The following is a 25,188-nucleotide window of genomic DNA, read 5'->3' as shown; positions in this document are numbered from 1 at the left end:
AATATAATAATAAATTGTGTTCATTGGATAGATACACTGAGTTTATGATATTATGGTATCTGACTGTTTCTTGTGCATGATACTATACATATACATGTGGTTCCATATGTTTCAGAAGAAAAACATTCAACAGAACTCGTCTGCCTGCTGCAACTAACTCAATTGCACACAGTTGCACCTGGTGAAGGAATTCACTTAGGCTCTGAAACATTTAATTATTTTTAAATTAAAAGCTTCTGTGCTTGTCTTGACTTCCATGAATGTATGTGTGAATCTCATTACATCATACTATTTGCAAGTGGTTTATATGTAGCAAAGTGAGACCCTTTCAGCGTGGTTTATGGAGCAATTAGTGGTGCCGTTCTCAAATAAGACGTTCCATCAACCACTTTGAATCTTCACCTGATGCAGCAGTTTATAAACATTGCGGTGTTTGTGTCAGCTGCTAGGTAACCATATTTATATGTTACGGTTATCACAAGGCTAACCCCACCATGCTAACAGCAGCTCTTCGACTTAACCGAAGCCACATGGATGAAGGTCTTTGTGGTATGTATATGCTATTCATCGCCTTTGTTCCTGAGCGATGCTTAATTCTGTATCACTTTGGCGCTATATAAACGCGTACAGTGAAGGTATGTACAGTGAAATTCCCGACTCGAATATGTATAAAAAACGGACACCCTCCTACAATCGTACTTCGCGCGCAAGATAAGCCAAAGCCTGAAACACAATTTAAAGAGCACTTTGCTTTGCAAATGTAAAGTGCAGTAGTAGGCTGTAAACATATCAAGTTTAAAAATTAAATAAAATAAGCCTTTATTTTATTTTTGAGCGTTATTTCTGAGGCGGCCAACTTGCTCTAGCCAATGAAAGCCAAGACTAGGCATCACTAACCAAATGGCGGCTCACAAAAGAGGTCGTGGATTTGCTATGTAGTTTTGCTGAAGTTTTGTGCACATAACCGCCTTAGTTTCGATACACAGTGGCGTTAAATGTTGTTTACCAACTGGTTGCAAAGATCATGGCGTAAAGACTCGAGCTTTAGCGTTTTATTTATTCTCGAAAAATGACGCGAACGTGTGCCAGCGCGAACCAACGCCGGCAGGGTGAGTTTATTTACTTTCGAGGAGAGCGACAACAGCGGTATGCAGTTAGTAAAACGCGAACTGTTTACACTAATGTTACGGCTATCGCGAAGCTTGGGCAATTTTGAGTTGCAGAATTTGGGCTTTCGCGCGCATAGGGCTTCGATGGAAAAATGGTTTGTTCTGATCGATTTTGCGCTTTATCATGTGTGTTGCTATCATCTAACCCCGTCCAGTTTGTGTCCTTGTACAACACTTCGAGATCGTTGTACCAGTCGGCCCCAAATCAAGCTCTGCCAGCTGTTGATTACGAGTGCTCTCTGTTACGTCATGGCATATACACGTCTATTTTTTCGCAATATTGCGAGAATGTCTCCCTTTCGCTTGGACAGAGCCCTGTGACGAAGCGAACTGGCAGTCTCAGCTCTCGATCGAGAAAAAATGGCAGTGGTTGCTCCGGTTAAATCTAGAGTTGCGAAAGCAACAGCTGCATGGCCACGCTTAGGATAGCTTAGGCTACGCGCTGAGCTGCGGCCGGGCTCTCCTTCTCCTTAGTTGGTTGATCGGTCGATTCTGGCTTCGCGTTCCTAGCTATATATACACTACACATGCCTCTTCTCCGCACAAAAAACGGAGAGAGAGATGCGCAGCTGGCGCCGGCTGTGATTATGACGTCACTTCTCCGGCACCGGCGGAGCGCGCGGCGAAGCGTGGCCGCGACGGCAGCTCTGACACACCAGCTGCTGCCTCTGACATCACGCGGCTCCTCGTGCACGTGCAGCTTGGCTCACGCTGTGGGAGCGCTTAAGCATGGCTTGAACCTAGTGATAGAGCGAAAGCTGCGAGTGTTGCAGCAGATTTTCTGCGGACCCCTGGTTTTAATGTGCCGCCGTCACAACGTTCGAACGAACCTTCTGCTCTAGCAAATCGCTGTTGTCGTTTGCCTCTACCAACTACCAATTTACTGTCTTGTTGTTTTTCTTTTCTTATTTCTCTTCTTTTCTTCTTTCTGTTTCTTCTTTTTCTTCCTCTTCTTCGTCTTCCATGGTGCCACGGTAACACGCCCAGCTTGAAAACCTAGCGCAGTGTAGCTTGTGCTACAAAACAGTGTTGAAGTGAACGATGATTCGAAAGGCCGTTGGGTGGGCCTCCTAGTTAAACAGTCCATGGTAAATGGCCGCCGCATTAGGCCTGTTGTGCCAGTGTACGCATTCTGCTGGCACAACGCAGAAACCAGTGCCGAGCGCCCAGCTAACAGCCAGACATCATTCGAAGCGAGCCCTGCCGTGTAACGGTTCTCAGGTAAGTTGCAGCTTGCAGAATGATTCATCCAGGCTTGCCCGGCGGAATTCACAGTCAGTCATTTAGTTCCCGCTCCACGTGGAACCACCAGAAGGAATGGAGCTGCTAGCAGGTATGAGTGAGGTCCTATTAACTGGGCATCTTCCCCAGATGATAGCTCAAAGCATAAGGAGGTGTATCAGTGTCATATGCCGACCTTCTGGCGCACTTCAGAAAAGCTAGGCAAATGTGACCCATGCACACAAAACACTGAGCAAGGCAGACTCGGCAAGTTGCCGTGTGCACATGAAACGGAACAAGGCAAGACTGTTGTCTGCTAGGCTGTTCAATGCAGCGTGGAACTCCTGTTTGTTTTCTTTGCTTATTGAGCTTCTTGTCATACCTGTCTTGAGTAGCAGACTGACAAGGACAAGTGAAACTAGCAATTAGCAACAGTCTTGGCATTGCGCGTTCAAGCCTCAATAAACTGCATCTTGCTTTTGGTTTAAAACATATATTGGTACTATCGTGTGTGCAAGGAAAGCTAAGAGATGTAGTAGACTAATGTCCTCCCTGGCGAGTAATTGGCAACTGATTTTCTTTTAGCTTCTTAATGCAATACCATTAGGACTGCTGTGAAGGCAAAAACTGTTAGGTGTCATTTGGTGTAGATGTCTATCCTCAGACTCGGATTAAAATTTTAAGGAATAAGAATAGAATCAAAATTGAAAAAAGGAGTGTAATTGGAACGAATTGGAACAGAATCGCCATCCGGCTTCAGCGGTCGTTTTTCTATGAAGGCGGAAAGCAAGGCGCCCATGTGCTGTGCGTTGTCAGTGCACGTTAAGGAACCCCAGGTGGTCGAAATTTTCGGTGTCCTCCACTGCGGCATCTCATAGCTTGAGTCACTTTGGGACGTTAAACCCCAAAGACCAGACCAGACTTGAAATAGAAGCAAAGTTGGAATATATTGGTGAGTGAAAGACAGCGGGATCAGAATCGGAAGAGAGTGGGAAATAAAAGGAAAAATTTCCAGTACGTAAATCGAATTGATTGCGCTTTTTTGTCTCGATGAAAGAAACCAGCATTCATAGCTGGACATAACGTTCCGTGGCTATGCAGTGGAAGTTATGAGCATGTGCCGCCAGCTTTCTGGCACACGTCTGTGTCTCGGTTGTGGAACCTGGCAGCTTGAGCCCATAGCTTCCAGTACATAGCCACAGAAAGCCATCCCTGACTATATATAGCCATTACTGCTCAATAAACTTCTGGCAACAAAACAAAGACAGGTGATACGGTACTTGCAAGACCAGTTCTGGGACATTGAGCATGCAGCTAGCAACTGGCTCTGCATGGCTTGTTCTGAAAATTGGTGGCATATATATTAAGCTGCGAGATCAGCAGAAAAAGAAAAAAACCTGCGGATACGAGCAGCTTTAGGAATGCCTAGCTGAAAGCCACCCTGGTCTGTGCTCTGTGCGAATGTGGCAATGGTTACCAGTTTGCAAATATGCTCTTTCATAGTGCATTGATCAAGTGAGAGGCTGATGCTTGTTTAATACTGTATATTTAAAAACTTCAAGCGGTGTACATTCAACTTTAGTAAGCGCCTCTGTCAAGCAAGAAGAACAGCATCCACACTTCTGCAATAAATTGCAGTCAGGGCTTCGCGTTTATGAAATAGGATTGTAAGTTCTTGGTTCTGGTACTGTTGCAGTGTATTGTGTCACGCACGAGGCAGTGGTCGACCTCGCTACTATGCTACATGAAATCAAAAACTGGAGGATTAGAAATTCAGAGCCAGGTGGCTGGGCATGAATTAAAAACTTTCCAGGCTCCCAAGTAAATCGGGCTGCGCTTGCTAAGGGACCTATCTGCCTCAAAGCCGCTTCTTTGTCCTTCTTGGCATAGCACAGGTTGCATGCCATCAACGCCTTCTGCTTGTCATGACAGGCAGTTGAAACTTTCCGTCTGCTCTTTATACATTCTGTACTGCCACGCCACCTTACCCATAATCTGCTGTGAACACTGCTTTTGCTCCACTGTCTACGTCCTTTCCTTGTCTCGATTAATGTTTCTCCACTGTGTGGAAGTCCAACACTCTCCACACACATAAAGCCATTTCCTTCCATGAATTTACTTCCATATTAATCTACTTTGTCATGTGATTGCTTTATATCACCTTATGGAGGCTTCCCAATGCGTTTGACACCGCATTCACATTGTAACCCTATGTGAATTTCATTGTGAAACAATTTTTACTGAACATGCACTTTGATGTTGTTGCATTTAAACAACAGGCAAATTAGCACTGCTACCATGGCTGGTAATGATACAGATGCACTAAAATAATATAGATGCATTGGATAGAGTGTCACTCTTCTGTATTAACCCAGTGAGCACTGCATACGTAGGCCATCGCTCACTGCAGGAGCTGCCATAGAACACCCACGGTCAGAACTTGTGGCTGATGTGGTCTGGTGCCTGGTTGCTACTGGAGCAGCTAGTCATTCCCAGCATTGTCATGGTGCAGTGTATGTTATATGGCGGACAGCACTCAGCATGGCACTTTGCAAGCCATTAGTTCCTGCAGGAGTTGTCATAGAAGATCTGTGGTTAGAGCTGTTTTGTGTGGGGTCAGTGTGCAGTAAAGAACACTAACAGTATGTGCGCGGTAAAGGTGTTCGAAATTAGTTCGGAGCCCTCGACTGTGGTGTCTCTCACAGCCCATCTGTCACTATGGGTTCGACTTCCACTGCTGGCCAGTTACCCACCAACAGCATGCACTGAAGGAAAGTCACCCTCAAGGGCAGCTTATTCTTAAAATTTTTGTGCTAATTCTAACCACAAACCAATGAAGTTTTGCATGGAAAATATTATGACTGCTGAAAAAATATTTGGCGGTTTTAGTGCATTCTTTTGGGAATTAACCCTATGTAAAAGATGTAAGGGGTGACGGGGCCTCGTCAGGCAAAAATCAATTGCATTTTGCCCCATCACATCAGACAAAGCTTGTCTGAATAAAACTGCAATCAATCAATAACCACCAATTTAACTTCCGAGAAGCATACCAAACTTGGTAATGTTATTTAAGTAATAAATTTTTCTATGCAGTTCTGGTTCTGAAGAATATAATACATCATTGGTTTCTGGTAAAAATTCACAAAAATTTAAAAAAGAAAAAGCTGTTGAGGGCAGCTTTTCTTTGGTGCCTGCCGTGGTAATGTTTCACAGCATGCTAAAATTAGTATTTGAAGCAATGCACTCAAACACACTGAAGAGTTCATGCACTTTGCTTCATAATAAAACAAGTTTTCATGCCAAACTTGCCAGTCCTTGCACCATGTTTATGTTTCTTTACAATGCTTCTTTGCTGCATCCTTTGAATAGGCATGTGTGCATATAACACACCTCTGCCTTGGCTCCTGCTTTTTTTTGTGTGTTGTGTGTGTTGGTGGAATTTTTCTGCTGTCAGAACGGCTCCGAGAAGCACCTCTTTTGCTCACTGCCACTGGCATTCTTCTCAAGTAGTGCCATTGTGAAATGACAGTTGCCAGGCTTGAAACACGTGCGAAAGGCATGAAATGCGGTTTTTCATGGATAACTAGCACCCTCTAGGGCTGAAAATTGCAGTCAGTGCAATTGACGACTGTCTTTGGCGGCGGAAGCAGCTCAACAGTGGGCCAGACGAGTGTGACTTGTTGGTATTTTGGGTGAAAACTCCCATAATGAGCACAGCTCAAGGTTGCTAGTAAAAGGGTTAAAATTGGAGTAGAATATCGGCAACCTCACTGTTCCCCCATTTGTGTGCATCACATTTGATTTCATATATGAGTGAAACATTGTTTACTATATTCGCCCCCCCCCCCCTCCCCCCCATGTTGATTGATGTGTGATATAGATAAACACCCTCACTTTCTGGAATTGATCGATCAGGGGAAGCGTCAAGCCACTGATATACAATTATTATTGGTGCAGTGTGCCACCAAGCGCTCCCATTGTTTCCAGTATATAACCCACATTTTGGCAGCATTAAGGGCCTTTCAGAACAATTACGACTCGCCAAGGTCACGCGACCGTTTTGGTCAAAAAGTGACAGCCGCAGGCTGTTTGACTATTGCTCGAATTTTCAGCTTTGCAACTGACTACTGGTCGCAAACCGTTAAACCAATCAGTGGCTCAGCTGACGTGAACATAAGTTAGCTTTACTCTATGCGGTGAACAGTCAAAGTAGACGAGATGTGGAAAGCAGTCCACAGGTTGCATTCGCAAGTGTGAACATTGGTCGCGCTGCGCGGCTCTCTGGCCACGTGCGACAACCAGCGCGCACCCTTCACGACTTGCAAGAGTGAATAGACCTTTAAAGTTGCATGCTGTTGCTAAATTTTTTGGCGTTTCTTCTGCTCATAACACTTCAGTGCCGTCAAGAATGGTTACCTGCATTTGGGATGAGTGGGCACAGCATGGCTGAACTATTAAATAAAGTTTCGTTTTTATGACAGTTCTTTTTGATGCGGTGTTGGTGCCATATGGAGCCCCTCTTCTATTCAGTCTTATTCATTTACGGACTTATTAGCTTTTCTTAGTTCGCATTGGCTTGAGGTAAATGTTTCCTTCCAGACTCTACAGAGCTTTCACAAATATCCATCTGTGCATGGCCCACACAGGAGTACACAAACGTGGCACATACCGAAATCATTAACAGCTTACTGGCACCGCAAAGAGGTTTTTTTAACACCTTGGCGGAGGTCTCCCTTTCGAGAGCAAGGAAGAAGCACACGCGGCATGTAAAAAGGGGCAGTTGTGAATATGCATCATCCAATTGGGTCCTGTACACCTCACTGGTTTGCAGCTGTAAACCACATTTCATTTCTTCTGTGACCTTCATGCCAGTTTTTATAGTGCTCATCTGCTACTGTATATGCTGCTTGCTTGCTGTCATTTTGCACTGGGTTTACCAGCAGGGCCCTGCACTTCCACTAACGTGATTAGCCAGAGCACCTGACTCTCAAAAATGGTCTTGAACTATCCAATTCAGCCATAGACAAAAAGGACATGCGATCCATAGGAAGCAGTAGCAGGTGCGGCAGTAGCTGACCATGTGTGAGGACGCAAGTGTAAAAAATGTGGAGAACATCCCACAAAAAGGTCGAAAACCCTTGCTTGGAGAGGTCATTCTGAATTTCTTGGTTTTTTTCTTTTTTTTTTTTATAGCCGAGCCCAGGTTAAGGTTGTGCCCAACCTCAAGGGCTGTGGCTATATCATATCAAAACTTCATTAGCTAAATGAATTTAGGGTGGCTCTTGGGCAAATGACTGCATTAACATATTTATTTGTGAAGCCTGTAAAAAATGCAATAAAAGCCCTGTAGAGTAATCTGCGGAGAGACTTCATGTTTAGCACACACTTTTATAATACTTAGATTTCAAGCAATACCTTTAATTCATGATTAAGGTCTTTCCGAGTTATTTCTCTATGAGTTATTTCCTGTAAGTCACAGTTTTCTGAAAGTATTTCTTCACTTCACATCTGTAACTTAGTGCGCCCTTGTATATTCTTGTGAATGCAGTTCTCCCTTTGATGTTCTACATCAGCTTCACCGAGGCCGATCAATAGTTTTGTGGGGTCTGAGCCCCCTGTAGATACTTCAAGGAGCAGAGGCATTGCTCTCTTTAGCTGTTTATAGCAAAATACAAAAGATGGCAATAAACACACAAGGACGAAGGAATGTCACCATATTGCTGTGGTGTCTCGCCCCCCTGTCAGTTATGCCACTAATTTCAGTTATACTATTTTTGTTTCTTATGCTACAAAAAGCTGTTGTTCACCAACTAGCTTGATCAGTCACTCTCACAATTTACTGGCCTTACCGGCACATCATTTAAGCTGCTTTCTTGAATAAGAAGTGATGTGTGAAACTTCTGCGTAATTGCAGTAGCAGCATCTCTTGTATCTCTGAACACATGAACACAGATGAACCATTCCACATGAACACAGATCCGCGTGTGTGTGGGTAGACTGGTTATAGAGTTCTGAACACAGGTGAGCATGTGTATGGGTAGACTAGTTATAACCCTTTGCCTTGAGGGTAATAACCGGTCTACCCGTACACACACACATCTGTGTTCATGTAGAATGGCTGCTTCATGACAGCCTCTTGCAGTGCTAGATGGTATTGGTGACTTCCGGTTGGGTAAACTGTGCCCTTTCCTTTTGGTAAACATTTTTACCCAAATTCTTTTCACACTTTCATTTTCACATCTGATCAGCAGATACTTAAGGGCTTTTGTTGCAAGTCACTAATGTTCAGAAGTGAGGTCTACAAATTGTGATTAATGTACAATGTATTTGCATTGTTGCTTTTGGCATTCAGGCTTCTGTTAACTTAGGCGGTGTTGATTTTTTTTTTTTACTTTATAGGCTTATGACTGAGTACCACCAAGCCAAGGAGTGCAAGCTCTCAGACGAAAAGCCATTCAGAAGAATCACTAGAAGATGGTCAACATTTATAGACTGATGTCCATGGCATGGAAAATAGAATGTCCAGTGATTTTAATATCTGATGCTTGTGTATCAAATGCGGCTGTAGATGGAACACTGTAATGCCAAGGGCTGGTCCAGTTGACTTAAATGTGAATGATGCATGTTTTGAAAGATTGACGTGGCATAGTGCAGAGAAAATCTTATGCTAGAAAGGCAGTGGTCATTTGCGAATGTGCTGTCGTTGCTGCTCTGATCCTTTTGTCATTGAATTTAGCTCAATATATATTTGTGTATTGCTTCTTAGAAGCTGTATTTTGTTTTATGGCTATTCATGAGGATGTGGTGGAACCTTCACTGGAAAACCAGCAAGGGAGGTTTTTTGTTGGTGTGAATTCAGAAATTTAATGGGCATTGATGTAACTGATGCTAACTCTAGTGTCTAGTTAACATGGATGTATCGTGTTAAAGCATATACTCTGTAACCTGCCTTGGGGTTCTTGAATTCTAAAAATGTTTTCTGTGTCATATGATGTCAACGCGCAAGTGGTTTAAATCTTCACAGAGGGACATGTGGGATTATTGTACGGTTAAGGTGCATTCAGATATTTTTTTGGAGGAGGGGAGGGGCAGACACAGTTTCCTTTGATGTTTATTCGAATGTATATGCAGCATTAGTGAACTGAATAGTGTCTCCTGCTTAGAGCCTGTAGTTTCCAGCTTGAGGTCTCTAATTACGCTTATAGGTTTCCTGTGACGGCAGGCCAGTATGTGTTATATGAAGACTAAAGCTATTGTGTGTGCATTGTCATTTCTTTCAAATCTGGAATCGTGCCACTTCTCTGCCACCCATATGTCTGCAACTCGTTTACCTTATTATGGGCCTGCTTGAAGAAGATCTACCCCAAGGTTTCGTAAAGCTGTATGGTTTATTGATAAAGCCAACCTTTTTCTCAAAACAGCTCCAGACATAAATCTAAGCAGATTGTACTGAAAAACAAATGCTGCTTTAAGAGCTGCGACAAAGCAGATGGCTTAGTAGTTGCATTTTTAAATTCAAAACTAGTATGGCTTAGACTTTGGTATGAACAGTGTTGTACATGTTCATTGGTTCAGTTGCGTTTCTGTAGACATTTGGTCTAGAAGTAGCAGTGCTGTGATTTACAGTACATTGGAAACTGCTTCTGCATTGTTCTTGAAGGAGGCCTTGTCACATTTACATTGCCCCTATTCTGAAATTAAAGCATTTGATGTGATTATAACTTGGCATCTTATTGTGTCCGATACTCTTGATATTGTCCATTTTACTTTCAAATTGGAACAGACTTATCAATGAGGAGTGGTTGAATTTGAACATCTGGTTTAGAGCCAATTTGTCTTTGAGGTGATGTTGAACATGACCTGTATGCTTGTGCAGTTTTTTAAAATATTAATATTGTCTAGTTTCCTACCTTACTGCCAAATTAGCTGAGACATACGGTAGTGTGGTTGATGTTAACTTTGTTTATATGACGCAGGCTTGCTGGAGACACATCATGTGGACACCACATCTCCAGGACAAGGTTTTCTTCCTGGAGTGTACCCTATTGGCTACCATATGCCAGCTCTTTCTATGATCACGAGTAGCCACCAGAGTCAACACACAGGCAGACAGATGCTGCACTGCAAGTATTGTGGCAAAAGCTTCACAAGGTCGGCCTACCTGAATGAGCACATTCGCACCCACACGGGCGAACGTCCTTACAAATGCGAGTACTGTAGCAGTAGGTTTTCACACAAATACGCCTTTGTGGAGCACATTCGCATCCACACTGGTGAGAGGCCATACAAGTGCCAGCTGTGTCCTAAGGCCTTTGCAAAATACTACAACCTCGCTGTGCATGTGCAAACCCATAAGCACGAGAAATTCCAGTGCCGCTTCTGCACAAAGGCTTTCAGTTCAAAAAAATATTTGAAACACCATGAAAAGAGAGAGCACACTTCAGATGCTCCGGTTCCATGATGCTGTGGCTTCTTTCAGTGATATTACCAATGACGATCATTCCTGGCTGGTTAGGTTTTTTATGTTTATTAAGTCCGATGAGAAAAACATTTCATAGTGCACAAAACACACTGGCACAGATTCTCTCCAATTACCATACTTTTGGGTGAAGCACATCTTTACTAAGCTCCAAAACATGCACAGCAAGGTTTAGGTTTGTGCATGCATTGACAGGATCTCTTCGCACAGGAACAATATTTTCACATTTGTGGCTAAAGTTTATAAGCCCGAGCTGCTTTTAAACTGAACAAAGGATGATGTGTCTGGAAAGGCAAAGACGAATTAAAGATATACACACGCCAGCATCAGTTTGTCCTTATGTTTCTGGCTGCGCCATGCTTTGCTCAGCATGTATGACCAGAGCGCACAAACCTTTACTCTGCTTTAAAGGAACGCCAAAGATAAGCTTTGCACACATAGGTATGTTGTGAAGTCCTAATGATGAACAGGGTACTTGCAATTAGAAAGAGGCTTTATAAGCTAAGAAATGTTTTTAAAGCCAGGCATTGCTGCCACCTACGTACACTTTTCCAAGAAAATTGGAGTGACTTGGACAGTTTTTCTTTTCCCATGGATCCATGAAGTTATGTTACACTGCCATTTCTCCCAAATAGTATTTTTGAATTCCTTTTTCATGTTTATTTCAGTTCGCAAGGAGTGTTGAAAAATTTTGTTTTTTTAAATGTGGTTTTGTTAGGTATAAACACAGCTTTTGCTGCTGAGAAGTTATTATTTTATTAAATAGGTTAAGAATTATTACTAACCGACTAGATAAGGCTGTCTTCAGTGATTCTTCGGCACAATATGGAGTTTGGTCAAATTTTTAGGGGATATGAGTTTGCCAACGGCTTTTAAACTGTTTGCAATTTGAGCAGAATGGTAGTGTTTTGGAGGCAACTGGTATTCGAAGCCAGCAGTTCGGTTTCATATCTGCCTCAGCCTGATGTCCACCAAATATTGCACTTGCATCTCTACGAAAAATTCTTTTACTGGTGCAGGCTTTTCCGGTCCACATAAAAGAATGCTGGGAAAAGAAAAGGGCTCCTATCTGTCTCAATGCAGTGTGTGCTGCGCATGTATTTTTTTGTATTGGTTTGCATGTTTGCACATTGTGCATAGTTACTCTTAGTTAACATTTGTATTAAAGCACAGGCATAAAGCAATGTTCTGTTATGTTATTTTTACATTGATCTAGCTGGTTTAGTGAAAGGTATAAGAAGGCATAGGGTAATGCCTAACTTCAATGTTTCACAGTACTGGCCTCTCCATTAACATTTTTCATATTGTCTCTGTTGTGAACATACACCTGGCATATATTGGTGTTCCTTCCTAATGGTGAGATAACATTATTGATCTTGCTTTTAAATACTTTGTAGTTTGACTGAGACTGTTTCAAATTGTGAAAAGAGCAGTGGCTACGGTGCTTTGCTTTGTTTCAACTTTATGTGACATCTGAAACGCATTTCATGTTTTCTGAAACACCTTCCCTTATTCACAGTTTTTCCGTGCAGTCACAAAATATGCCGTGCTTACAAGAGGTGACTGATCTGTGACTATTTCATTGACTCACCGTTGTATGTGCAGTCTTGTCTAAAGAAATCTGCACAATGCATGCTTTTAGTAGAGGTGCGTGATTGTGAAATTTTTTGTTTCGAAGCGAGTACGCATAGTAAAAATTGGTAACTAATCAAGTACAACATTTTCTAATAGTTTCAAATGTCATTGCAGGTTATTTTTGACTAACTTCAAATATGCGGCGTCCATGTGGCGTTCTCTGGAGGTAAAAATGTTTTCACGAAAGGCATCAGTCAGTTACTGCAGATTTCGCTTTCATCCATTACAAGGCTAATTAGCTATACATATAAGCTATTTTAAGCTTAAATTAATGCCATGTAGTCATGTAGTAGTAGGCATAGCAACTTTCTTATAGCTCATAAAATGGATAAATCGAGCAACAAGGTCAGCAGGACCATTTGTTTCGTGCTCCATGCGTGTCTGTATACGAAGATATTACTGTAATTCCATTCAAAATATGGTGTTAACAGTGATAGCTAGCCCGTTTAGCTCTTGTGTGCTGTTTATGTCAGTCCCAGGATGGGCCCAGACACTGTTGCCAAACGAAGTCTTAAAAGTGAAACCATATGCCACGCGGTTGGGCTTTGTTTCCTGTGCGTGTGGGCCTAGGTGTACATTGTGCTGTTTCTTGAGCTGGTTTCAACATTCCTATTTCTCGCATAAGCGTACTTCGCGAAGGATGAAAGTAGTCGCCTGCAAACAGCCATAGCAATGTGGGACACAGCTATGCGCATTCTGCTATACTCTGTTTGTCTCGTTTTTGTGTGTATTTCTTTTTGTTGTAATCAAAAGCAAGAGGATCATTGACTCCCATACATTTAAGTAGCTGGCATACTGACAGCCAAAAGTCAATTCCACAGCACTCACTAGCAGCCTTCTTTGAAATGCTGCACTTGGTTTTCTTACCTGCGATCATGCAGTGCTCTCGCAGAGGCAGCTTCTTGTTAGCCTTCAGTTCATCTTTTTTACACAGGGCTTGACATTGCTGTAAGTGTGCTTTTTTTGCGTGCAAGTTGCTGGTTCTCTGAGGAAATAACATTTTTAATAATTGATAGGGGAGGTGTGATTTTAACTAGCGAGTGCTGTTTGGATATGCTGCAATGCTTAACCACGAGTTTATGAATAAGAATTTTGTCATTTTGGAGTAGTTAGGTAATTCAAATGGTTTGAATAGTGAAAATGCAATGCAAATCGAATTTTACAAAATGCTACTGACGAACTGTTTGGCATTTTAAATATTCCCATACCTCTACTTTTTAGATCACAATTATGGTAGGTTTTCTTTTAAGAACTTGGCTATATTTTAGTGGTTTGAAATTGATTCTTGAAGGAATCTGTGCTGTGATGAGAACTGCTTACTGGGTGAAAATATTTGTTACGCCTAGGTAGTGAAATGGCCTTGGAGTGAAGAGGTAATTATAAGTGGTATTTTACTGCATTTTGCATGACAAAGAATGGATTCAGGGAATGACAAGCTCCCTCAACCTCATTTCTTTAGATCAGGGGTTCTCGAACTGGGTTCCACAGGCTGCTTTCATAAGTTCCAAGAGCCTTGGCCGAGCGCGCAAATTTTATGGAATGTTAGTCTTTTGACTGCAGTTTTTTTGAGTCCTTGTTCTTAAGACGCCCGACTACTGTGCCGGAGTACCCGGGTTCGATCCCGACCATGGCGGTTGCGTTTCGATGGAGGCGAAACGAAGAGGCGCCCGTGTGCTGTGCGATATCAGCGCACATTAGAGATCCCCAGGTGGTAGAAATTACTCCGTAGCCCTCCACTACGGCTCCTCTTTCGTGTCCACAGGAACAAGTGTGACAGATACTGCGCCTTTCCTTTCTTGTGAACCAATTATTATATTATTAGACACCTGATCGTGACTGAGAAAGGGGCAGTTAATAAAAAAAAAAAGCTGGTTGCCAAATTTTAGCATTCTTGTTCTTGATTTAGAGGCCTGAGGATGAGTGACGCTGGATATTTGATAAATAATGCCGATTGCCAAACTCAAGAAAACAAAAATGCTTACAAAAGGACTAAATGAGAGAAAAATCTGGACAAATCGATGGTAGAGAGGGGGCTGTTTTTTGTCATATATTGATGGCTTTTGGGGTTCCCTGAGGCAAAACAGTTTGATAACCCCTGGTTTAGATTATTGGCAAAATTTAGTTTTTTTGCTGTTTTCTTAAATGTTTCTTATTTTTTGGCATTGCTTGCTCTTCTGTTTTGAGACTCGTGAAGTTTTGGTTTCGACATGTCATGCATAGTGAGATGTGATTGCATTTGTCATTTTTTAGTACCACTTGTACACCATATTTGTCATTTGCTCCTTGCGTGTGTTTGTAACGTATCATTGATGCTGACTTGTAATATAAAGGACATTATAGTTAAATCATCATTCAGTGTCTTGTCTGCTTCTGTAAAAATTTCTCGCCATGTGTGTGTACATGGGGGTCAGCGAGCTCCAACTGCAAGATTTGAATGCTTTTTGGAGTAAGAGTATCATTAGGCCTTAACGGCTTGGGCACCACTGTCGCATGTTATAAGCGCCGCTGTGAAGATTGTCATATTGTGTGCACTGTCACCTTTTTTTCTAGCAGCTGTCCTTTTCTTTTTTTGCAATCTGAGTAATATTTTGCTATTGTTAACAGTGGAAAGCAAGTGGCATGTGGTAACTAAGCCTTGTTTCACCAGCTCTAGTAGAGCAATTGTCTATAGTATTTAAAATATATGCACATGCATTGTCAGTCGTCACTTTACAACTATTTCCGATGTTTTTAATATATACATTGGCATGAAGCAAAAGTTCTGTGCATATACATGCTCTTTGTACAAGGCGAAACATACTTGGATGAGTACTTTTTGGAAAGAATGGGCTGAGATGGGTGTCGAACTTATGTGCAACTCTTGAGAATAGGTCTTATACGTTAGAAGCTTTTCTTTGCTATTCATCATTGATGAAGCGGGCTATTGTGCAACCTGAAGAAGAGCAAATTACAGCTAGTGATTTGACAATTTTATTGCAGTTTTGTTAATGCCTTGCACGAACTAGGATGACTTTTGATAAAGCTTTTCATCAGTTGGAAACAGACTGGAGAGGCGAAACTCAAACTGTTCACAGCTTGTGTGAGCCGCTGAGTTGGTAGGCTTGCTGGATGAGGCCAGTGTGTCTTGCAGTGAGTACAAAGTGAGTCAAGCGCTCTGTAAGAGGGGGGGGGGGGGGGGGGGTTAAATATGACTGTGTGGATAAGGTGTATGCAGACAAGTATATTTTCTTTAAAGGGGGCAAATACTTCTTTGATGTCTAATGCATGCAGCAGTTACACTGTCCGAACAGCATCTCGCTTTCAGGTTCTAACTTACAGCCTCACGTTTTGGCCTCACGTATTTAGCTCTGCATTTAGGTGTGTCATGACAGCAGTCCACAATATGTTGTACAAAGTAATATTTTTTACATTTATTTGTCAAGTTTATTTAGAACACTTAAGGCTATTGTGTATATACTAAATTTTGTTCTTTCCAATCTGGAATTGTACCAGTTCTCGGCCAATCATTTCTTTTTAGGCAGTAGTGTCCCCATGGTTTCTGTAGATCCCATGGTTTACTATGATAGAGCTAGTTGATTTTGAGCTCATTTTGAATCTGAATCAGATTTCATGCTTGTACAGTTTAATATATTCACATTGACTAGTGTATTTCCTTCTAACCAAGTTAGCAGAGATGTAGGGTGTCAGGGTTGATGTTAACTTGGTTTATATAATGCAGGCCTGCTGGCAACACATCACAAGGGCTCAGCATCTCCCGGACAAGGTCCTCTTCCTGTCATGTACCTCATCAGCTACCCTGTGACACTTCCTACAGATACGGCTAGCCAGCAGAGTAAACCCTCAGGCAGGCAGGTACTTCACTGTAGGTACTGTGGCAAAACCTTTTCAAGGCCAGACCACCTGTCCGAACACATCCGCATCCACACGGGCGAGCGTCCGTACAAATGCGAGCATTGCAGCAGTACGTTTTCACACAAATATGCCTTTGTAGAGCATATCCGCACCCACACGGGCGAGAGGCCTTACAAGTGCCAGCTGTGCCCTATGGCCTTCGCTAAATACTACAACCTTACTGTGCACGTTAAGACCCACAATAATGAAAAATTCCCGTGCAACTTCTGTGAAAAGGTGTTCAGTTCAAAGAAATATTTAAAATATCATGCAGAGAAAGAGCACCCTCCAGATACTTCAGCTCCATGAGGCTGTTATTCTGTTCAGCAGTGCCAGCAATGAGAAGTATTTCTATTCAGTTTAGGTGCTTATGTTTGTTGCGTTAAATCCAGGCAGACAAGCATTTGATAGTGCGAAAAGCACAATGGCACAGAGCAAGTCCAACTGCTATCCTTTCAGATGAAGGACATTTATACTAAGCACCTTAAGTTGCTTGATAAGGTTTGAATTCAGGGCATGCATTAGCAGGATCTCTTCCCATAGGAATAATATTTTCATGTTCACGGCTAAAATTTGCAAGGGCAAGCTGTATCAAAGGAACATCAAAGAACTTGACGAGATGGGTTGTAAATTGAGTAGACTATTTTCTAATAGTTTTGAATGTTATTGCAGGCTATTTATAAATAATTCAAAAATAAGTAGATGCAGTGTACACTAAAGCTAAAAATGTTTTCACAAAAGACATCTATGAAAAAAAAAAAAAAAAACAGGTTTTGCAGATGCTTTCGCCCATTAAAAAGATAATTTATATGCATTAGTCATTTCAGGCATAGAATAGGGTAAGGGAATCTTGTAGTAGCAGGGTTGGTGGCAACTCATGAAATTTAAAGAGAAGTGGCAACTTGAGTTGCCAAGCAAACAGGATCGTCTCATGCTGCCGTAATGCCGTTCCAAATGTAGCGTTGAAAACAATAGCTAGCCCACTTAGCTCTGTGCTGTTTTATGTCCAACTGCAAACCTTATGATGAGCCCAAGCACTGTCGGAAACTAAAGTGGTGAAAAGGGAACTATGCGAACCATGCGAACCATGCGAACCATGCCAAGCATGCTCATTTCCCTTGCATGCGGATTGCGGCGTTCATTGTGCGGATGCTTGGTCTTGATTTGATGCTCATATTTCATGCATAAGCCTTAATCATGTGAAGGATAAAAGCAGTCACTGGCAATGCATGTGGGACACATCTGCTCATTCAGGTGTCCTTCACTAGCACTGCTTTTGTGTGCATCTTATAATTGTTAAGATCATGCTTCTCTTATTGCCATAATAAAAAGAGAGAATAATTGGTGTCCATACGCTGTCATAGCTGGCATGCTCATAGCCAATCATGACTATCGCAGCACACTGGAGTGACTTGCCGTGGAGTGCTGCGCTTTGCTTTCCTACCTGTGATCACGTGATGGTCTCATCATGGCAGCTCTTGTTAGTTAGCCTTCAGTGCACTTTTCTGCATCCTGGCTGTTGGTTCTGTGAGGAAATGGAAAGTAATTGATGTGGCAGGTGGAACTTTATATAGTGACCACCGTTTGGATATGTTGCAACAAGAACTGCGACTTTTATGAATAAAAATTGTATAATTTTAGTTATGTAATTTAAATGCTTTGAATACTGAAAATGCATTGTAAATTAAATTTTGTTGTAAATATTATTTGCACTCTATTTGACATTTATCATATTTCCATACCTCTACTTTTTCAATCATAGTTACTTAAGATAGGTTGCCCTTTGGGATGAATTTGAAGGTATTAAAATTATCAAAATTCCTCAGTGGTTTCGAATTTCTCCCTGGGGGAATCCATGCTGCGGTGAGAACTGCCGGCTAAGTGAAAGTATTTGTTACACCTAGGTAGTAAAAGACCATTTGTTTAGATTATTGGCAATGCTTTGTTTTTTCTTTGTTATTTTATTCACATTTTCATATTTTTTGTTTTGCTTTGAATGTGGTTTTAAGCATTGAGTCAGGGAATGACACAAGCTTCCTTAAGTACCATTTATTTATATAATTGGTAAAGCTTTGTCTTTTTTCAATCTTTTTTTCTGAAACCTTTATATCTTTTTTTTTTTTTTTTTTGTTCTGGTGTGGGTGCTCATGAAGAGTGATGTGATTGCATTTGTAATTTATTTTAGTTTGTTCCACTTGTACTCTATATTTGTCATTTGCTTCTTGCATGTGTATGTGTAACGCACCATTGATGCTGATGTGTGATATAAAGGACATTAGAGTTAAATCAGCACTCCGTGTCTTGTCTTCCTTTCTTGAAATTTTCACACCGTGTGTGCTCATATGGAGGCCATTCTGCTCCAACTTCACGCAGTAGCTTGATAGATTTGACTGCTTTTTAGAGAGTGTTACTAGACTTTTTAATGGTTTGAACATCCCTAACCAATCTTACATATGCTTCGATGAAGACTGTGATATGTTATGAACTGTCGCTTTCCTTAGTAGGTGTCCTTACTTTTTCGATCTGGGTAATATGTTGCAAGTGTTAATAGTTGGAAACAAATGGCATGGAATAATGAAACCTTATTGCACCAGCTGCAGTAGACTAATTACTCTCATCTCATACTAGACAGTTGTGCAAGCTCCGAAAATGCACACCTTGGATTTTCCTTTGTCTGGAAACCTGCTGCCTTTCCTTTCCTAAGCTGTTATTGTCTCATGAAGGATATCACTAGAGTGTCTGCAGTGTGGACAGCCTGTCATCAAAGAGTCCACCTGAACTGCTGATCATTGATTTCATGAGTAAATAATAGTTGAATAAGCAGTTATGTAATTAATAGAACGATAATATTAGAATGCTTATATAATACTCACTTATTCAAGTCATGAATGCAATGAATTAATAATTTGTATTCGTAAATCACTTAGATATTGATTGGTTATGCAGCAGCATAATTGGCAGCAGTAATAGAAATACTTTGACATTATCGCACCTAAGCAGACTTAATTGCACCTCTTAAATTTTTTTTCTAGACATCCCACTTAAAATTTTCACCTCTAGGTATTGCGCGGTTTAAGTGACATGAAATGAAGCTTTAACGGGACCTCGATTTAGTTGTTGCATTGCATCTTTTTTAACAGAGCGAGCAAAATTATGGGGACTCTTAAGCAGGCTATGATGTGATAAGCGTAAGCTACCAGCCCACACATAAAGCCCTGCTTTAAACAAGGCGTATGAACGTGCCTGTGTGGCATAGGGGTAACGTGAATGCAACGGTCCTCGCAGGTCGATACTGTACACATATATGAAAGGATAGGCCCGAGTTGGCAGCTCCTGTCAAACGTAACATCAATCAACCCTACGTCCAGTTAGTGCTCGGCCATGTCGGCTGCCAGGTATCATTTGCTAGCACCATGCTCGGAATTTTTCGCTCCCAACGCCGGCTCCCAGACGGCCGCCGATGCCGGATTTTAGGCGACCGGGGCCTTTATTGCTATTGCCTTAAAAGCCAGTTGTTCCCATGTGTCACTGAACTTTTACACAGAAGCCATTTTTATTTGCAACCAAATGCATTTCTGTGTCTCAGTAGCAGCTGCCATACTCCTGGTGACTCGGGGAATTTTCAATACAAGTTCAGTACACTAGAGATTTCAGTTTTCAGTTACCAGCAGGGCACATTAACTAGTTTTTTGCTTCCTTCTTTCTATTAATGCATAAGACGATAATACACATTGGTGACCTCTTGATATTTATCCACAGCCTCTAAATAAAATTTTTTTTACTTTTACTCATTCTAGTTTCGTTAGGCTAAGCGGTCTATGATGCCAAGCATCAGTATAGGTAATGCTTGGCATGAAATTTACTTGCTTGGTCACTTAAATTCATTACAACACTGAAGCCAGCCTGCTGGAGGGCCAGAATTGCATAAGTTGAAGTAACTATTGCAGTTTTTCTATGGGCTTATGGGACCTAGGATGACGATGTAGCAGTCACTTAGCTGTTTAAACAGGATCCCTGAAGTCGAAAGGATTTCATTACAATGAAAGCTCTTTCAATTTAAATTTTTGTTTATTTGAGCCCTTTGCGGCTTGTGTATTAGCCACTAAGTTGGTAGCAGGCTTGCTAGTTTAGGACAGCGTGTCTCTCTCCGAACAGTATCTTGCTTTCAGCCTCTAGCTTCCAGCCTGAGGTTTCCAGCTCCACATTTAGGTTTGTCGTGATAGCAGGCTACAATCTGTTTTATAAAGAAATATTTTTGTTCATTTATTTGTCAATTCCTTAGGACATTTCTTGCTTGCATTTAGTCCTATCTCATACCAAATCTTGCTCAACCACTAGTTGGAAACATTTATATTGAGCCTGTTTAAAGAAAATAGCATACCCATGGTTTCTGTACAGCTGCATGCTTTGCTGAGTAAACCAGCTATTGCTCAAAACAACCCAAGACTGAACAAAGCGTGTTAAATTTTTCGTGCCATCGCTGTTACTGCGCCAGCAAAAAGGAAGACTGCTAGTGGGGAAGAGATGTAAGCACCTGCATTTTGGTTGGTCGCCATGTTGGCCCAGTTGTCTACATGCATTAAAAGCCCTTACCTGCTTACCATCCTTCACCTCAGTATTTGGGTCCATCTTGAACATTTGGTGCCAAAACCTGAAATTCTGACCCAACCTGAAGTGGGCTTTCAGTGCAGTTTTCCTGTCATGGACAGACTGAAATTCAAGCAGATAGCTTCACGGGTGCAGAAAAAAGTTCTAAAAACATTGCAGTTTGAAGAGCAGTTGTAAAGCTGATGGGCTTGGTGCGAACTTAGGAATGGATGTGCACATTTTTATTGAAAACTGTGATTCTGTTTGCCAGGTTATTTGTGGCTTTCTAGAGTCTCTTCCTAAAAGTTTATCAAAACTAATCGTCAGGAGTTCTTTTCAACAAGTTGCCATTCTGTAGAGAATTTGTTTTGTTTGATGGGTAATGGGCATGGATACTGCACAAGATAGAAAATATGCTTTCCCTAGCAGTGTGCAGATTTACAGGACACTGACAGCTGCCACAGCAAAGTTGGACAAGTCTTGGCCTCAACACATTTGTATTGTATTTACTGTGGAGCCTGAACATTTGACAGAATAACTTGGTTTCCTTTAGCATGCTGAACACTTGATATTATCTATTTAATTTGAAGCTAGAGCAGACATATCTTTAATGGAACATTGATTTAGAAGACCTTGTTTTAGAGCCAAATTGTTTTTGAAGGGATGTTAAATCTGACTTCTATACTTGTACAGTTGTCTGAGATATTCACATTGACTAGCGCACTACCTTGCTGCCAAATTAGTCAAGATGTACAGCAGTGTGGCTGACGTTGACTTGGTTTACGTAATGCAGGCTTGCTGGGAATGCATCGTGTGGACACCGCATTTCCAAGACAAGGTTCTCTTCCCGGAGTGCACCCCATCGGCTACCATATTCCAGCACTTCCTGTGAACTTGGATAGCCATCAGAGTCAACACTCAGGCAGGCAGATGCTTCACTGCAAGTACTGCAGAAAATCTTTTTCAAGGCAAGACCACCTGTCCGAACACACCCGCGTCCACACGGGCGAGCGTCCGTACAAATGCGATCACTGCGGCAGTAGGTTTTCGCACAAAAATGCCTTTGTTCGACACACCCGCACCCACATACGGCGAGCGTCCATAAAAATGCGAGTGCCACAGCATTAGGTTTGTGAACAAAAACGTCTTTGTTCAACACACCTGCACCCACACAGATGAACGTTCATACAAATGTAAGTACAGCAGCAGTAAGTTTGCACAGGCACAGATGAGAGGCCTTATAAGTGCAAGCTGCACCCTATGGCCTTCGCTAAACACTACAACTGTGCTGAACATGTGCAAACTCACAAGCATGGAAAATTGCAGTGGCACTTCTGCCCAAAGGCATTAAATTCAATGAAATAATTAAGCAGCATGGAAAGAGAGAGCACACTTCGGACACTCTAGTTCCATGATGTGATTCCATTCAATGACATCTACAATGACAGCCATTCATATATCTACCTAGCTGCTAATGTTCGTTAATTCCAGTGAGAGAAAAATTTGATTGTGTACAAAGCACACTTGCATGGAGCCAGTTCAACTGCCATAATTTCAGATGAAGCACACTTTTACTAAGCCCCTTCAGATGCTTGAAGGTTTAAATTATAGCTCACTGACAGGATCTCTTCCCACAAAAGAAATATCTTCACATTTGTGACTAAAATTTGCAAGGGCAGTCTACACTAAAAGAACACCAAAAACGAATTTAACTTGCGTGTATTGACAGATTGCCTAGTTCTAATGAGGAAGGTGGTGCTGGCGCTGAGAAAAGAGTTTAAAGATAAGAAAGGCTTTTAAGGCCAGGCATTGCTGCCGCCTACCATTACTGCAAAAAAACTGCAATGACCTGGACAATTTTTTTCCTATGTTGGCTGGAAATGCATCTTTTGCCACTGAACAATCATATTTGTGCTCACAAAGAACTTTTGCAACTCATGAAGTTGTCCTCAGGGATTCTTAACATCATGTGCAGTTTACAGAAGGGGCTCTAAATTGTTTGCATTTTGAGCAGAAGTACACCATATTAGAGGCAGCAGATCTATTTGTTTATTTGTGAGCCATAGCTTTGGCTCAAGGAGGAAGTGCAGTCATCTGAATTATAAATGCCCTAAAACCGTTAGCCAGAATAGCCACAAATTTGCACAACAGCAGCAAATGCAAAGCCGAGGAGTTCACTTTTCATTCTGCCTCGTAGTTCTATTGTCCTCCAAATATCGCTCTCCCATCTGCAGTGAAAACTTTTTTTACTGATGCAGACTGTTTGCGTCTAGCCACAAGAATGCCTAGAAAAGGACATCTCTCTGTGTCCTTGTAGTAGGTGCTGCGCATGCATTTTTGGTACTGGTTTGCAAATTTGTACATTAGGCAGTATATAGTTGTCTCAGTTACATTTACATAAAAGCATAGGTGTAGCCGCATTAATCAACGGTATGAGAAGGGATAGTCTAGCTTCAAGTATTCTCGGCTCCAGTGTCTTATTCAGTAACAGTCATCACATCAGTGTCTCTTATGTATGCCCACATGGCATATATCTGTGTTTCCAATGGTGACACTAACATCTTCAGTCTTGCTTCGAAAGTCTTTGTAATTTGGCTGAAACTGTTCCGAAATGTCAAAAAAGCAGTGTTTATGGTGCTTCACTTTGTTGCAACACTTACATAACATCCGAAGCATCATTCACGTTTGCTGAAACGTCTTCCCTCATTCACATCGTTATTCCTTGCAAGCACAAAACTTTCTATGCTGGCAAGAGGTGACTGATCTGTGATTGCTGATAAAACTTTTCAGGTTGTCATTGTGTGTGCACTTTTAAATGTGTAAAGCAAGCTGATGTGCCCACAGAAACTTTTGCTGAAATGAAATGCAGAATTCTTCAGTGTGTTGTGAGCTTGCATATTCTTTTTTTTTTTTTTTTTGTCGGGTACTGCTTAGTTCGCATGAGTGTTTGCTACATTTGGGGCCATAAAATGATCTAAATCTACTGATTTGGTTGGTTTATTTTTTGTGTTGGAATTCAAAAGCTTTGTAGTGCTTTAGCAGATAACATTTTACCATTTGGAATCAGGATACATATACCAAAAGTGCAGTAATTGCTCAAAAGTACAGTAAAGGTATGCAAATATAAAATTTATAATTGTTAAGTGAATAATTATAAAAATTAGCTGCAAATTGAATGGAATGTGTCCGAGTAGATTCAGATATCAATGCAGAACTTTTTTTTCAGTAATTTTTAATATCGATATGTGTACACTGAAAGGAAACCTTTATCCACAAAGTGCATAACAGTGAAAAGAAATGGGTATTACACATTTTGTTTTCACCCATCTTGAGGATAATTTTACTGTATGTGCAACAAGGTCTTGTAGGCTTTAAATTGATTGGGGAGGGGGATACTATATCGAGTAGTCATAGGAGAAGTAACCATGTTGTAGATCATGTTACCTTGTTTACAGTTTCTTAACAAGAATTAGGTTCACCTAACAATGCCTAATATGACAGTGTTACTTAATGCATACATAAGAAAGCTGACCAAAAGCTGTTGTGATGCACAGTCACAACAGCTGACTGCTATGTTTCCACAGTGTGGTGTTTCAGTGTTTAGCTTTTTCACGTTGCCTGTTGGCAACCTTTGTAACTCACTAAGTGTGCTAATAACCATGTGCTGTAGGTTATATAAGTTCGCTGCTGAAAATAAACGCTCTCTTTGTTGTGTTCACCATTACTTGAGCTTGGGGCTTTCCGCCCGGTGTGTCCTTTCTTCCGTGCTCTTTGCACAGGCGCCTGCGATACAACACATAGCAGACACTTATTCACTGCAGGAAACAATGTCGGCAGCCGTTTGTTGGAGGGGCAAGGCGCATGGCATTGCTTACGAAACACAACTAGGCAGCTCATGAAATGGGTACAAAAATAACAACTTGAGCTACTAAGCAAGCAGGAACTTCTTAGAGCACCAGAGTAAAGTTCCGTTGTAGGTTCTTTTTCCTTTGTGCACCAGGGGTCCACCATCAGAGTCGGAGACTGTATGTAGCGAAGACTTGAGTGCAGCAGTTTGCGAGAAGAATAACTGGATATTTAATTACACAGCAAACATGTACAACATGTACAACAGAGATACAAGTTGGAACTGGCTAACAGGGAAATATTCCCACCACGGCATAGCCGAAGATGCAGAGCATCTAAAGCTAGCCCAGAACGCCGGAC

At 41.6% G+C, this 25,188-nt stretch overlaps 1 protein-coding gene across 4 annotated transcripts; it reads left to right on the top strand.

Annotated features, from left to right (window-relative positions):
- Nucleotides 1-891: 891 nt before the first annotated feature.
- On the top strand, nt 892-24,691 carry LOC146175918 (uncharacterized). 4 transcript variants are annotated; one of them, XM_084582287.1, is made up of 3 exons: nt 892-1,109; nt 16,223-16,356; nt 21,776-24,691. In XM_084582287.1, the coding sequence occupies exons 1-3, from the start codon at nt 1,070-1,072 to the stop codon at nt 21,872-21,874; spliced, it is 273 nt and encodes a 90-aa protein (XP_084438413.1). In that variant the 5' UTR covers nt 892-1,069; the 3' UTR covers nt 21,875-24,691. The 4 variants fall into 4 exon arrangements, 3 of the variants coding, with proteins under 3 accessions (XP_084438413.1, XP_084438412.1, XP_084438411.1); XR_014701479.1 differs by lacking the exons at nt 16,223-16,356; nt 21,776-24,691 and adding an exon at nt 8,790-10,291; XM_084582286.1 differs by lacking the exon at nt 21,776-24,691 and having other exon boundaries at nt 16,223-18,795.
- The last annotated feature ends 497 nt before the right edge of the window (nt 24,692-25,188 follow it).

Source organism: Amblyomma maculatum, chromosome 10, assembly GCF_055883805.1.
Source record: "Amblyomma maculatum isolate TAMU_Amacu chromosome 10, ASM5588380v1, whole genome shotgun sequence".
Taxonomy (NCBI): domain Eukaryota; kingdom Metazoa; phylum Arthropoda; class Arachnida; order Ixodida; family Ixodidae; genus Amblyomma; species Amblyomma maculatum.
The sequence above is the reverse complement of the archived record's forward strand: the minus strand, read 5'-3'. Positions and strand labels throughout refer to the sequence as shown.